Below are 15012 nucleotides of genomic sequence, written 5' to 3'. Positions count from 1 at the left end.
TTCAATAATGTTTTCGATCAGTCGTTCCCCACCCTTTCCAACACTACTCCAACACCAGATGCGAAATCACCGATTTTTGTTTATTATCTTTACTTTTTCTTTTTCATTTTTTTTTCTTATTTTTCTTTGTGGGATTCATTCTTTTTCTGGCTTTGCTTTCACACCGGGACGGTGTGAAGTAAGTCCGGGGGAGGGGTGTCTCCAGGTTACCAATGTCGATTTCTTTTGTTGTTTCTTTTTGATTTTTCTTTTCTTTGAGTCTTTTTATTCTAAAGAAAATTTTTTTTGGGAAACTATGATCATTTCTAGGAGTCTTTGCTTTGAATTAACACTCTTATGATTGCTTTAGTACTTTTGATTTTTGAATGAAGCTTGGAACGAACATGAGAAGAATCAACATGCCCCAAAAGACCCTCACTGAAGAGGACATTCAGTTGATCTTGCGTTGTCTCTAGCTTTGAAAGGACTTAACCGGATTTAACTTCTTTCCTTGGGGCTTCGCATATATCGGCCAAGAATCGTCCCTTCAAGCCTCACGAGACATGCATCTCCTTGCAAAGTATGCTTCCCCTCTCTCTTCCCTTCACTACTGAGTAAAAAAAAAAACAGAAAAAGAGAAAAGAAAAGAAGAAGAAGAAGAGGAGGATATAGGTAATAAAGAAGTAAACCGAGGGTTGTGCGTAAACCCGTACATCCTTTGGAGCTCATGAAAACCTGTCCGCAAGAAAAGAGCAAAGGATTGATACAAATAAAACAATGATACCCTAGAAAATTAGGGAGAAATCAATCTTTTGGAAGTGAGAAAAGAGAGAGGAAATGGAGCATATGAAGGAAGTCTTGGGAACTTAAAGGTTGAAGGAGTCAAAAAGTTCAATGATCGATACTCCCATGGTAAGACCGCACCTTTTTACTAATCTGATGTAGAGAGACAATGATGGGGAGACTGAAGGTTCTTTAAGGTTGTGGAGTTCGGAGTAGGGAGTGTTGATACTAATCATGGGCAAAGTACAAAAAGTAGTTCTTAATTTGATTTGATGAAGTGTGCAAAGAATAGGTTCCCAAGAATATGTGAGTTTTCACTTTCAAACATTTTCTCTGATCTTGAGTTTTTGTTTGTTCTTGCTTGAGGACAAGCAAAGATTCAAGTCCGGGGGAATTGACGTGTCGGTATTTTATAGGTTTTAACCATAGTTTTTAGGTTTGTTTTGAGTCTTTTATTGAGTCAAAGTGTGCTTTTAGAGTCTTTTTAGTCTTTTATGAGTTTATACAGGTTCTAGGTGACTTTGGAAGGAATCTGAGCGCTTTGGGATGAAAATAAGCATCTGGAACCAATTTGGTGAAGACTGATCGGACTAGCAAGCAGATGGAGCAAACACAGAAAAAGCATCCTGGATCGGCTGATCCACATTCAGATCCACCGACCCCGAGCCCGATACAATTTTTCTTTTTTCGTTTTAAACCGACTTTTAGGGTTTTATTTTAGTATTTAAGCACGAGGCACGACCTTTAGAAAGTCAACTTTTATTCTACGCAGCCTTTGAGCACTTGTAAACTTTGGGAGAAGATCTCTAATCCTTTTTGACACCTTGGAGAAGATTTCTAAACCCTATTTTCTATTTTTTTGCAATTCAATTATGCTTTCTTCATCTTTGATTTGTTGTTTCTGTTTCTCTATGGCTGAGTAGTTTATCTATTGGGTTTTGGGTTTCAAAGGGGTTTATAATTCTCTAATGATGGTGTTTTAGATTTGGGGTTGATCTCTTTTGTTCTTCATCTATAGTTGTTCTTAAAGCCTAAACCAGATTAGCTACCTAGTTTATGATCATAGGTTTAATTCATCGTGGCACCAAAAGTGTTGTTGAGTTGCTGGAAAATAACTTAGGTGAGCAAGGTGGACCTTAGCCAACAAAAGTTGAAGTTGAGGCACCTTGTGAACAGATCAAACTTGAACTTTTATTGCTTGTTTGGTTTGCGAGATCCAAACAACGGTTTAGGGTTTAGTGAATTCATTGCATAGATAGTTAACGCTGCGAAAGTAGGTTAGCTTTACAACCATGATTTGAGTTCTAGGACGGTGTCTAATGCATCCCCATCTAACCACCTTAGTCCGAGATTATATTCCCCATAGATTCCCTGTGCCCAATATTTCCTTTTTGATTTAGAAACAACTTATTTACTTTCCGTTTGTTTAATTATTACTTGCTTCACAAACTTCCTCTTTTGTCTTAGCTATATTTGATCTTCATAGTTTCATAGTGCAATTGTTTGGTCTCTGTGGATTCGATCCTGAAGTGTTACAACGATACCACTAGATCGTGGTGGAGTACACATTGGGTTTTAATTGACATGCTGATCAATTTGGCGCCGTTTCCGGGGACCAAACGTTGCCTTTGGAATTTTAGAATTGAACAGAAATTAGGTTCATCTTCTAGAAACTTGAATGCGTCTACAAGGTCTCACAATTCTTCACTACAAGACCAGAACGTGGGTAAAGGGCTGTTACAGGAAAACACAGATTTAATTGCGAATACTTCGTGTTCTACTATTTCTAATCGAGCACCAGCTACAACAGAGGATCAAACGCTTTGTCGTTCTACACGTACACCATCATATCGTTGTTTCACTTGTGGAGAACCAGGTCACAGACAAACTGCATGTCCAAATCAATCAAGACGAGGTCTCTTAATTGAGGAATTTGATCCATCATATAGTACTTACAACGATGATGTTGAGGAGACAAATACCCTTGAGAACACATATCTTACCGGTGATACAGGTCCTCTTTTGGTGGTTCGCCGCATCTGTTTAGCACCCCAAGTTATGGAGGAACCATGGCTTCGCACAAATATTTTTCAGTTGACTTGTACGGTTAAAGGTAAAGTGTGTTGGTTCATTATTTACTCTGGTTCCTGCCACAACATAATCTCGGACTATGCAGTTCGCAAATTGGGCCTTCAAAAAGAAGCACATCCTTATCCATACAAACTCATGTGGATAAAAGAAGGGACAAAATCTCGAGTAACACATCGAGCGCTTGTTTCGTTCTCTATTGGTTCGATTTACAAGGATAAGATCTATTGTGATGTTTTGACTATGGACGTGAGTCACTTGATTTTTGGAAGACCATGGCATTATGATAGAGAAACCACTCATGACAGGAAGCGCAACTCTTATAGATTCATGTACGATAATCGAACAATCACATTGTTGCCAAAGGAACCTTCTGCGCCTTTGACCACGCCCCATAAGGATACTCCAATGACTAAGTCTTTGTTCAAACTCGCTTTGATCTGTTCTTGTGATACTTTGAAGAAGAGTTTCACCAGACCGGGTTTTCCTTTGCTTTACTCTCAGTTGCAAGTGATTGTTTACCAAGCTACTCTCCTAATCTTGCATTGAGCACGCTTTTACATGAGTTTCAAGATGTCTTTCCAACCAAGCTACCTAGTGAGCTTCCACCATACGTGATATCCAACATAATATTGATTTGGTTCCATGAGCTACGCTCCCTAATCGACCTCATTATCGGATGAGTCCACAAGATCATGAAGAACTAAGACTTCAAGTTGAAGATTTAGTGGCTAAAGGTCATATTCGCGAGAGTCTTAGTCCATGTGCAGGTCCCACTTTGTTGATTCCTAAAACAGATGGCTCTTGGTGTATGTGTGTTGATAGTCGTGCCTTCAATAAGATAACCGTACGTTACCGTTTTCCTATTCCACGACTAGACGACCTTCTTGACCAAATTGGTACTTCCAAAATCTTCTCAAAAATCGATCTCAAGAGCGTTATCATCAGATTCGGATTCGCCCCGGTGATGAATGGAAAACAGCTTTTAAGAATCGAGAAGGACTGTTTGAATGGCTTGTTATGCCTTTCGGGTTATCGGACGGCCCTAATACGTTTATGAGGGTAATAAATCAAGCGCTTCGTCCTTTCATTGGGAAGTTTGTGGTAATATATTTTGATGATATACTCATATTTCAGTTCTTCTTTGGATGATCATATTCATCATCTACGAGTAGTTTTAGGTGTCTTACGGAAAGAACGATTCTTTGCTGCAAAGCACAAATGTCATTTTGGAACAGATTGTGTCTTATTCTTTGATTATATGATTTCAAAGGATGGTTTATCTGTTGACGTGTCCAGGATAGAATCCATCAAGTCATGGCCTATCCCACAACAATTACAGACGTAAGAAGCTTCAACGGTCTTGCATCTTTTTATCTACGTTTTGTTCCGCATTTTGGCAGCATTATGGCTCCGATTGCGGACTGCATGCGTGAAGGAAATTTTGAGTGGACAGAAATGGCGCATCAAGCGTTTGAAGTCATTAAACACAAATTAACAACCACACCGGTTCTCGTTCTTCCCGATTTTTCCTTGAATTTTGAGTTGCATTGTGATGCTTCTAATCTAGGAATTGGAGTTGTTCTTAGTCAACAAACTCGATCCGTAGCTATTTTAATGATAAATTATCGGGTGCTCGAAGCCAGCACAACACATATGATGTGGAGTTCTATGCTATAGTCCAAGCCATAAAACATTGGAAGCATTATCTTTGTCACTGTGATTTTGTTCTCTTCACAGATCATGATGCTCTATGCTACCTTGATAGTCAAGCGAAGGTTTCATCTCGACATGCAGCGTGGATTGCATTTCTCCTACATTTCACATTTACAATTAAACATCAATCTGGAAAGCTGAACCGAGTTGCTGACGCTTTAAGCCATCGTCACAATCTTCTCACGACTATGCGTAATTCAGTTTCTGGATTTTCATCTATTGGTGAGTTGTACGTCACAGAACCGTATTTTGCTTGTATATGGGCTGAAGTGCAAAGTGGTATTCACAAAGATTTCATATTACAAGATGGTTTCTTGTTTAAAGGGAGCCAATTATGCATTCTTGATTGGGAACGAACAATAACAAAAAACAACAAGATAGTCCATGTGCAGTTCCCACTTTGTTGATTCCTAAAACAGATGGCTCTTGGTGTATGTGTTGATAATCGTGCCTTCAATAAGATAATCATACGTTACCATTTTCCTATTTCACGACTAGACGACCTTCTTGACCAAATTGGTACTTCCAAAATCTTCTCAAAAATCGATCTCATAAAGCGGTTATCATCATATTCGGATTCGCCTCGGTGATGAATGGAAAACAGCTTTTAAGACTCGAGAATGACTGTTTGAATGGCTTGTTATGTCTTGGTTATCGAACGCCCCTAGTACATTTATGAGGGTAATAAATCAAGTGTTTCGTCCTTTCATTGGGAAGTTTGTGGTAATATATATTTTAATGATATACTCATATTCAGTTCTTCTTTGGATGATCATATGCATCATCTCTGAGAAGTTTTAGGTGTCTTAAGGAAAAAACAATTCTTTGTTGCGAAGCACAAATGCCATTTTGGAACAGATTGTGTCTTATTCTTGGATTATATGATTTCAAAGGATTGTTTATCTGTTGACTTGTCCAAGAATCCATCAAGTCATGGCCTATCCCACGAAAAATTATAGAAGTAAGAAGCTTCCACGGTCTTGCATCTTTTTATCGACGTTTTTCTCCACATTTTAGCAGCATTATGGCTCTGATTACGGACTGCATGCGTGAAGGAAAGTTTGAGTGGACAGAAATGGGGGATCAAGCATTTGAAGTCATTAAACACAAATTAACAACCACACCGGTTCTCGTTCTTCCTGGTTTTTCCTTAAATTTTGAGTTGCATTGTAATGCTTCTAATCTTGGAATTGGAGCTGTTCTTAGTCAACAAACTCGATCCGTAGCCTATTTTAGTGAGAAATTATTGGGTGCTCAAAGCCGGTACAACACATATGATGTGGAGTTCTATGCTATAATCCAAGCCATAAAACATTGGAAGCATTATCTTTATCACCGTGATTTTGTTCTCTTCACAGATCATGATGCTCTACGCCACCTTGATAGTCAAGCGAAGGTTTCATCTCAACATGCAGCGTGGATTGCATTTCTCCAACAATTCACATTTACAAATAAACATCAATCTGGAAATCTGAACCGAGTCACTGACGCTTTAAGCCATCGTCACAATCTTCTCACAACTATGCATAATTCAGTTTCTGGCTTTTCCTCTTTTGGTGAGTTGTACGTCACAGATCCGTATTTTGCTTGTATATGGGCTGAAGTGAAAAGTGGTATTCACAAAGATTTCATATTACAAGATGGTTTCTTGTTTAAAGGGAACCAATTATGCATTCTTGATTGCAGCCTTTGTTTGAAAATCCTTGAAGAACCCCACTCCGAAGGACATGTTAGACGAGACCGAAATCTCCAACTAGTTACGACATGTTACTTTTAGCCTTCTCTTCGAAGGGATGTTGAGCGATTTGTTGAAAGGTGTCGTGCAAGTCAACAAGCTAAAGGCAAGGCGCCTAATGCTGGTTTATACATGCCTTTAACAATTCCTACACAGCCATGGATTGATATTAGTATGGATTTTGTACTCGGCCTTCCTCGTACTCAAAGAGGTAACGATTCAATTTTTGTGATTGTTGATCACTTCTCATAAATGTCTTATTTTTTGCCATGTAAACAAACAACTGATACTGTCTAAGTGGCACAATTGTTCTTTCATGAAATTTACCATCTTCATGGCCTCCCTACCTCCATTGTTTCGGATCGCGACACTCGTTTCCAGAGCTATTTTTGGCGTTTGGTGTGAAAGATCCTTGGACAAGTCTTAACATCAGCTCCGCTTATCATCCACAAACGGATGGTCAAACCGAAGTCACAAATTGAGCCTTGGGTACTATGTTGCGTAGTCATGTCAGCAATAACATCAAGACGTGGGAATCGAAGTTACCACTGGTCGAGTTTGCACATAATCATGCCAACAACAAAACCTTGGGGTTCAACCCTTTTCATGTGGTTTATGGGATTATGCCTCGAAGTCCTTTGGATTTGTCTACGATGCCAGATAAATCACATCTCCATGGACAAGCAGTGGACTTTGTGGAAAATTTATAGATCTTTCATCAACAAGCACACAACCATTTGGAGTCTTCAGTACGTTCTTATAAACAAGCCGCCGATAAGCATCGCCGTGAAGTGAATTACCAGCCATGTGATCTTGTGTGGGTGGTCTTGACAAAGGACCGATTTTCGGTGCGAGAATACAACAAGTTGAAGTCTCATAAGATAGGACATGTGGAGATCATTCACCGTATCAATGCAAATGCGTATAAGCTTCGATTGCCGGATCATATTCGAACATCGGACGTCTTCAACATAAAACATTTATTTCCTTATCATGGGGGCAATAATGAGCCAGATTGGGGGTCAAATCTTCTTCTACCCTGGAAGATCTGATGTAGAAAATCTTTAAGTATTACACAAGCTTCTAGAATTCTCTGTTTTCCTTCTTGTTTTTGTTAGTTTTCTATTTTTTTGTTGATCTTCCTTTTGTCTCAAATTTATATTTCTTTTAGGTTTTCCTTTTCAGGTTGATTTAGCTGCTCTATAAATAAGACCTCTAATTCTTGTAAAGAGAAAAATCCTTGAATTGAATTAATAAAGAGTTATCTTACAAATTTGAGTTTTGCAAAATAGCTTATTCTTTCAAGTCTCAAACCTTTGCTTTTCGTGTAGTAAAACAGAGTTTTTCCTCTGTTTTTCGTGAAGAAAACATAGAATCTTGTTTCTTTAGCTTCCCGGGAACGTAAAAAACAAGTCTTTTTTTTTCTTTTCGTGCTTCTGCTTCATCAAAAATACTTGGATTCACCCTTAGGATGAACCCTTTTGTTCAACTTTTTTATATTCAACCAATCAGATTATGCCAGCTAAAAAATGAATAAATTTAAAATTTCATATTTTTTATTTTTAAATATATTTTTATATATATATTAAGTTTGATTTACAAGGTTATATGCTGGTTTAGGTTTATAAATAAAATTTATATTTTACAATTAAATGATACGTGAGTTTAGGTTTATAAATAAAAATTATGGTTTTAGTTTGGATTTATAAATTAAAGGAGGGTTAGTGTTTTGATTTTATAATTATTCAGAATTATATGTCGGTTTGGGTTGACAAATGAAAATTAAAATTTAGATTTTATAATTAAAATAGAATATTATATGTCGATTTGGGTTGATAAATGAGAACTAGGGTTTATATTTTTATAACTAAATAAAGTTATATATTAGTTTGAGTTTATAAAGGAGAATTAAGGTTTAGATTTACTTAAATTAATATTTTTTAATTTTGGTTAATGACTTTTTAAAATATCTATTAATATCTATTTTATTTAATATGACATGGCATTATTTGATTGGTTTAAATATGAGAGTTGAATGAACAAGTATCTTTCTAATGTTTGTATTTTAATGAAATCTAAAATTCTATTGAAAAATTTCATAGATATCATGATATGAACATTTTCTTATCAAATTCAATCATTTTTGTTTAATTTATATATAGTTATATTATATGCTATATACATGTGTTTGATATCATTATGATGACTAACTAAATTTATATGCCAAATACATGTCAATTTTTCATACACAAGTAAGAGTTAATGTATAAATAAAAAATGTAAGTAATAATTATTAATAATGAATGTAATATACTAATGTAGCATGGTGATATGTCTGAGTCCTTTCTTTTTCTTACTGATAAGATTTGGGTTAGTTACTTATCAAGCCCACTACATATTTAAATGTCTCATTATTATAACCCTACTAAAATCATTAAATGCCATAAAATGCACAACTTTATCAAATAACCTAATGTTTCATCTCAAATAGACCAAGTAAACCATTGCAGTCTTGTCCATCAATTCATCACAGTTGGCAGCATGCGATTGCGATGCATGCATCTCAAACTCGGGAGAGTCTGTGACAGCAAGTGGGACAGTTGTAGAAACAGACAAACATGATTTTGAAATTGTGAGAATCTCTTTGGCATATCTTCTTTGTATGGATTCTATAAAGTTTTGTGGCTAATATCAGGTCTGTAGATAAGCACAGTAAAGATCTTGTACTAAAGAGAGAGAGGGCTGTTGGCTGTTGCAATCTTTGCGTGATGTTAAAAAAAAGTCAGACCAAAGTGGGCTGATGAAAAGTAAGTTGGCCAAAAAAGGAAGGTACAGTTTTATTTCAAGAAAAAGAGTGGTTAAACTTTTAGTCCGTTATGGAGCAAATCGATCAGAGCATCCATTTCATGTTTCTTGAGAGAGAAGCCAACCTCCACACCGCCTTTTCTATCTCTATTCTCCGCCAAGGAAATCGCTTCGCCTTGATCAATTGACACAACCACCACTTTCTCCGGTCTGCCCCACCCGAAATCCATCCCGTATACACTAAACCGGGTTGACCCGGCAACAGAAACAATTTTTGTACCTAGTGGAATACTACTAAAAAACTCTACATAATCTGGGATATTCCACACAACACTCTCCTCCAATTCCTCAGCCAACCCGCTCACTAATCTTGCAGAAGCCAAAAACCCTTCTTCACCCATAAACGTATCTGCGGTTAATGGAATTCTATACGTACTGACGGCGCAGTTACCGAAATAACTCGACGGGATCGGCGGAGTTACTATTTTTCGACAATCAGCAGCAAACACAAACCCGACAGGTTCATTTGGATCTCCACCTCGAGCTCTAAATAAGCAAGTTAAAGCATATGAGTATGTAATCACAAACGTCGACAAACGAAGCACCTTTGACAGGGGGAAGGACTCTCTCTTGAGCCTCTCCCGAAACGTTTGGATATCTTCGGGAGTGAGCTCAAGAGTGTACCGAACTGCGTCAGGACTAATCACGGGAGACGGAGGAAGCTTTAAACTCTTGGGGTTTTCTGGTTCTTTACCGCCCATGAACGTTTTCACTAAAGTCTGCCATGAGTTCAAAACTTTTATATCGCCATTTGGTGGACCTTTTATGACCGTGCGATCGTAAAACGGAGTCAGATCTTTGGGTAGAGAGGAATCTTGATGTTTACATATGTGCGCCCAAGATTTGAGAAAACTGGTTGTCGTTTTCCCATCTAAAACGCCATGGTGTGCAGTTACGCCTACGCAAAACCCTTGGTTTGGAAACAGCGTGACTTGAAACGACATGACCGAAGCCGAGTCGTCGGAGCTTTGTAACTCAGGGACTAACGGGTGCAACTCGGTGGAGAAGAATGGTTCCTTACCGGTTAAACGGGAGAAATCGGCGTTTGACTCGGCGACGGTGAATGAAACGGCGTCGTTTGGAGAGTAGACGATGCTCGGTTTGAGATCGAGTGGTTCCCATACGAGTTTGCCGGCGAGTGGGAGATAGTGAGAGAGGGATGAGGAGAGAGAGGCTTTGAGGTTTGGCACGATGGCTGAGTCGAAAAATGAGCGAGTTGCTTCAGTGAGTCGAAAGAAGATGACTCGTTCGACTGGATGGTGCTTGAACCAGAGAAGGTCGAAGAAAGTGAGTGGGAGAGTGAGTGACTCGGACGAGTCTGAGATTGAAGGAGAGACTCGCTCCACGTTGATGATATTTACTGATGAATCCATTTCTTGTACTATTGATGGGAATAATACAACAGAGCCACTCATTATATATATATTAAAAAATATTAAATCATGAATCCAAAGCCAAAACTGGTCAATTTTTAACATTTTTTCTCTATTTTTTTTTTCAAATTTTGATGATGAAAATTGATCATTTCATCATATCAATTATTATTGATTGGTTATTAAATATATATTTGAAAATTATTAACCTGACACATACCATAGAAAACTCATTTGTTCAATATTATTTGAATTATCTCTACCATTCTCTTGCATTTTTAGCTCTAAACAATTCTATTGTTGGCCAGTAAATTTAACACAAAATGAAACATTACATATTGTATCAACTTATTTTTTGCCTTCATATGATTATCTCCTGTTTTACGTGTGCGAATGTTTTGTTGATTACTGCTTTATCATCAGAACTTCACTCCCAAGAATGAGAATTCGCAGCTTAAAGCCAAAGACTTTGGCTTATCAAACTTTTTCAGACCAGGTTCATCATCACACATTTTACTTTGGCTTAAGAAAGCTTGATTCATCATGTATATTCGTTAATGAGTTTGTGATAGTCTCTTGTTGTTTGTGATAAAATGCTACAAAGTTTTATTGGTCACCTGTTTGTGATAGTCTCTTTTTATCAAAAATGTATTTACTTGATAAAATGTCGACAAGCGAAGCTCCTGTGAGGATCCGAAAGATGAGGAGGAAAACTCTCTCGTCAGTCCCTAACGAAGCGTTTCGATATTTTCACAAAGAGTGAGCGCAAGAGTGTATTAGAAAAATTCGGGACCAATCTCGAGTGATGGTTGAAGCATTACACCCTGTAGAAATAAAATAAAATTAGGAAGAGTCTGTGACAGCAAGTGGTACAGCTATAGAAACAGACGAACATGATTTTGAAATTGTAAGAATCTCTTTGGCATATCTTCTTTGTATGGATTCTATAAAATTTTGTGGCTAATATCAGGTCTGTAGATAAGCACAGTAAAGATCTTGTACTAGACAAAGAGAGGGCTGTTACAATCTTTGCGTGATGCCAAAAAAAAGAAAGACCAAAGTGGGTTGGTGAAAAGTAAGTTGGCCAAAAAGGAATGTTGAGAATGAAATAAGGGGTATGTAAAACCAAAAATAGATAAAAATAGACTAAAGAGACGGAAAAATGCCGGCAGGTCATGGAGTTCGTGCCAGAACGAGGAATCTGTTCGCGAGGCCGTTAAGAAAGAAGGGTTACATTCCACTCTCGACTTACTTAAGGACCTTCAAGGTCGGCGATTACGTCGTTGTTAAGGTGAATGGTACGATCCACAAGCGTATGCCTCACAAGTTCTATCATGGTCGTACTGGTCGCATCTGCAACGTCACCAAACCCGCCGTCGGTGTTGAAGTCAACAAACAGATTGGCAATAGGATCCTAAGGAAGAGGATTCATGTGCGTGTGGAGCAATCAAGGTGTGCTGAGGAGTTCAAGCTGAGGAAGAAGAAGAATGATGAGCTCAAAGCTGCAGCCATAGCCAATGGTGAGACAATAAGCACCAAGAGACAGCCTAAAGGACCCAAACCAGGAGTCATGGTCGAAGAAATGACCTTGGAGACTGTGACACCAATCCCTTACGATGTTGTCAACAATCTCAAGGGAGGCTATTAGTTCTCTGCTTTCTTATGTTTTGGAAGCTCCTCTGTCTTCATATGTTTTGTAGTGACTTGAAACTTTGTTTTCGACTAAGAATATTTTATATAACAGGAGTTTGCAGTAAAAAAAAAAAAAGAAGAAAAAAATAGACTAATTTGTTTTTCTATGTATTGTAACATATGTTTAGAAGTATGTATAATGTAATATATTTATGTTTTCATAAGATGTATTATAATTATAATTTATAGTTTTATTATTCTTATTTTGTATAAATACTAACCAACATTTGTTACATTATAAATTATATTAAAAAAACATTTTCTATAAATAATTAACTTTTAATTCTTAAAACACTCATATTTAAGGTTCACCAATAGAAGGAGAAAAACTAATATACATAGTTAGTGACCCACCTACTATGGAGCAGTGAACCTTCGATGTAATTTATCTATGTTATATGGAGAGGTTGAAGCTTTTAGTTTGGGCGATGAAGTGTATGATTTGGTGCGGACAATAGCGACGTAGTTTTACTCACCGACTACTTAGACATGTGTTTTCTCCTTCCGAATGACCGGTCTTCTCAATTTATTCGGACCAGATCAAGTGTGATAAAAAAGAGTTCTCTACTTTTTCTTTTTCTCTTAATTTTGTAGTGCAAATGCTAAAGCGAATTTCTTGACATAAAAAAAATTGTACCGAACCACGGTATGTTAGTTTTGTAAACAATTTTTCTTCGAGTTGACTTCCTTTGAGCTAATCTATTAAAGCTGTCGACAAAAATATATATATATATATATATATAATATACATAGTTAGTGAGGTTTAAATTAAACTAGTATTAAATTTAATGTTAATTTAAAGTTAACAAACCCATTAAGGGCTGTTTAATGATGATGCTCTAATAAGATTTTACCATTGGAGAAGTCATTGAAAAATCTCTTAATGAAGTTCTTAAGTTTAAAAAATGTGAAAATTATAATAAATTATACTACTGGAGATGCTCTTACAATTTTATTTTGAGGAAAAGAGTGGTCAAACTTTTAGACCGTTATGGAGCAAATCAATGAGAGCATCCATTTCATGTTTCTTGAGAGAGAAGCCAACCTCCACACCGCCATTTCCATCTCTACTCTCCACCAAGGAAATCGCTTCGCCTTGATCAATCGACACAACCACCACTTTCTCTGGTATGCCCCACCCGAAATCCAACCCATATACTCCAAACCGGGTCGAATCCGCAACAGACAGAACCTGTGCTCCTTTGGGAATACTACTATATAACTCAACAAAATCTGGGATCTTCCACACCACACTCTCGTCCAATTCCTCAACCAACTCGCTCACCAACTTTGTAGAAGCCAAAAACCCTTCTTCCCCCATAAACGTATCTGCGGTTAATGGAATTTTACTAGCAAGGATGGCGCAATTACCGAAATAACTCGATGGGATCGGTGGAGTGACTTTATTTCGACAATCCACAGCAAACACACACCCAACAGGTCTATTTGGATCTCCACCTCGAGCTCTAATCAAGCAAGTTAAGGCATATGAATATGTTATCACAAACGTGGACAAACGAAGCTCCTTTGACGAGGAAGAGGAGGAGGACGACTCTCTCTTGAGCCTCTCCCGAAGGGTTTGGATATCTTCGGGAGTGAGCTCAAGAGTGTACCGAACTGCGTCAGGACTAATCACGGGAGACGGACGAAGCTTTAAACTCTTGGGGTTTTCTGGTTCTTTACCGCCCATGAACGTTTTCACTAAAGTCTGCCATGAGTTCAAAACTTTTATATCGCCATTTGATGGACCTTTTATGACCGTGCGATCGTAAAATGGAATCAGATCCTGAGGTAGAGAAGAATCTTGATGTTTACATATGTGCGCCCAAGATTTGAGAAAACTGATTGTCGTTTTCCCATCGGAAACGGCATGATGTGCTGTTACGCCGATGCAAAACCCTTGGTTTGGAAACAGCGTAACTTGAAACGACATGACCGAGGCTGAGTCGTCGAAGCTTTGTAACCTAGGGACTAACGGGTGTAACTCGGTGGAGAAAAATGGTTCCTTACCGGTTAAACGGGAGAAATCGGCGTTTGACTCAGCGACGGTTAATGAAACGGCGTCGTTTGGAGAGTAGAGGATGCTCGGTTTGGGATCAAGTTGTTTCCAGACGAGTTGGCCGGCAAGGGGGAGATAGTGAGAGAGGGATGAAGAGAGAGAGGTTTTGAGGTTGGGGACGATGACTGAGTCGAAAAAAGAGCGAGTTGCCTCGGTTAGACGAAAGAAGATGACTCGTTCGACTGCATGGATCTTGAACCAACGAAGGTCGAAGAAAGTAAGTGGGAGAGTGTGTGACTCGGACGAGTCAGAGTTTGAAGGAGTGACTCGGTCGACGTGGATAAATTTTAGTGATGAATCCATTTCTTTGGTGGATAGATACTATATGCTGGTTCTATATAAATGCGACGTAGAATAAAACAGAGCCACTGATTAATGATTACGTTGAAAATTATTGAAACATGAATCGCGTGTCAATTTTCAATATTAGTGTAGTAAATATTTCCCAAAAGTGAAACATGAGCTCAAGAGGGTACCCAAAAGATTAACAAAAAAGAAAGAGAAATGTAAACAGTTATTACGGTTCGGAATCAATGTTTTTTTTGGGGTTTTTACTGGGGTTTCGCTTACGCTTTATTTCTATTTTCACGATCAGCTTGCTTGTTTTGTGTTGTAAGTTTTGGTGGTTTTTGAAGCTTTTTAGTCTTTTCTTTTTCTTGACCAAAAAAAAAAAAGTCTTTTCTTTTTCATGTGTTCTATAAATATTATATACTTAGTAGTAT

At 37.8% G+C, this 15012-nt stretch overlaps 1 protein-coding gene and 2 pseudogenes across 3 annotated transcripts; 1 reads left to right on the top strand and 2 right to left on the bottom strand.

The window, feature by feature from the left end:
• Positions 1 to 9046: 9046 nt before the first annotated feature.
• Positions 9047 to 10985, bottom strand: LOC147937281 (phenolic glucoside malonyltransferase 1 pseudogene; annotated as a pseudogene). Its single transcript, XR_015568628.1, has one exon. The product of XR_015568628.1 is annotated as a phenolic glucoside malonyltransferase 1 pseudogene (transcript).
• Positions 10986 to 11173: 188 nt separating this feature from the next.
• LOC104719570 (phenolic glucoside malonyltransferase 1) lies at positions 11174 to 14616 on the bottom strand. Its single transcript, XM_087469402.1, has 2 exons — positions 13180 to 14616; positions 11174 to 11363 (listed from the first exon to the last, which is right to left on the bottom strand). The coding sequence occupies exon 1, from the start codon at positions 14591 to 14593 to the stop codon at positions 13205 to 13207; it is 1389 nt and encodes a 462-aa protein (XP_087325528.1). The 5' UTR covers positions 14594 to 14616; the 3' UTR covers positions 11174 to 11363; positions 13180 to 13204.
• On the top strand, positions 11445 to 12395 carry LOC147937280 (large ribosomal subunit protein eL21z/eL21y pseudogene; annotated as a pseudogene). Its single transcript, XR_015568629.1, has one exon. The product of XR_015568629.1 is annotated as a large ribosomal subunit protein eL21z/eL21y pseudogene (transcript).
• Positions 14617 to 15012: the final 396 nt, after the last annotated feature.

The sequence above is a fragment of the Camelina sativa genome, chromosome 10, assembly GCF_030686135.1.
Source record: "Camelina sativa cultivar CO46 ecotype springtype chromosome 10, ASM3068613v1".
Taxonomy (NCBI): domain Eukaryota; kingdom Viridiplantae; phylum Streptophyta; class Magnoliopsida; order Brassicales; family Brassicaceae; genus Camelina; species Camelina sativa.
This window is presented reverse-complemented; position numbering and strand designations above follow the sequence as displayed.

Excerpts from the sequence above, each read along its gene's own strand:
- LOC104719570 (XM_087469402.1), bottom strand. The coding sequence starts at position 14,593 with ATGGATTCATCACTAAAATTTATCCACGTCGACCGAGTCACTCCTTCA.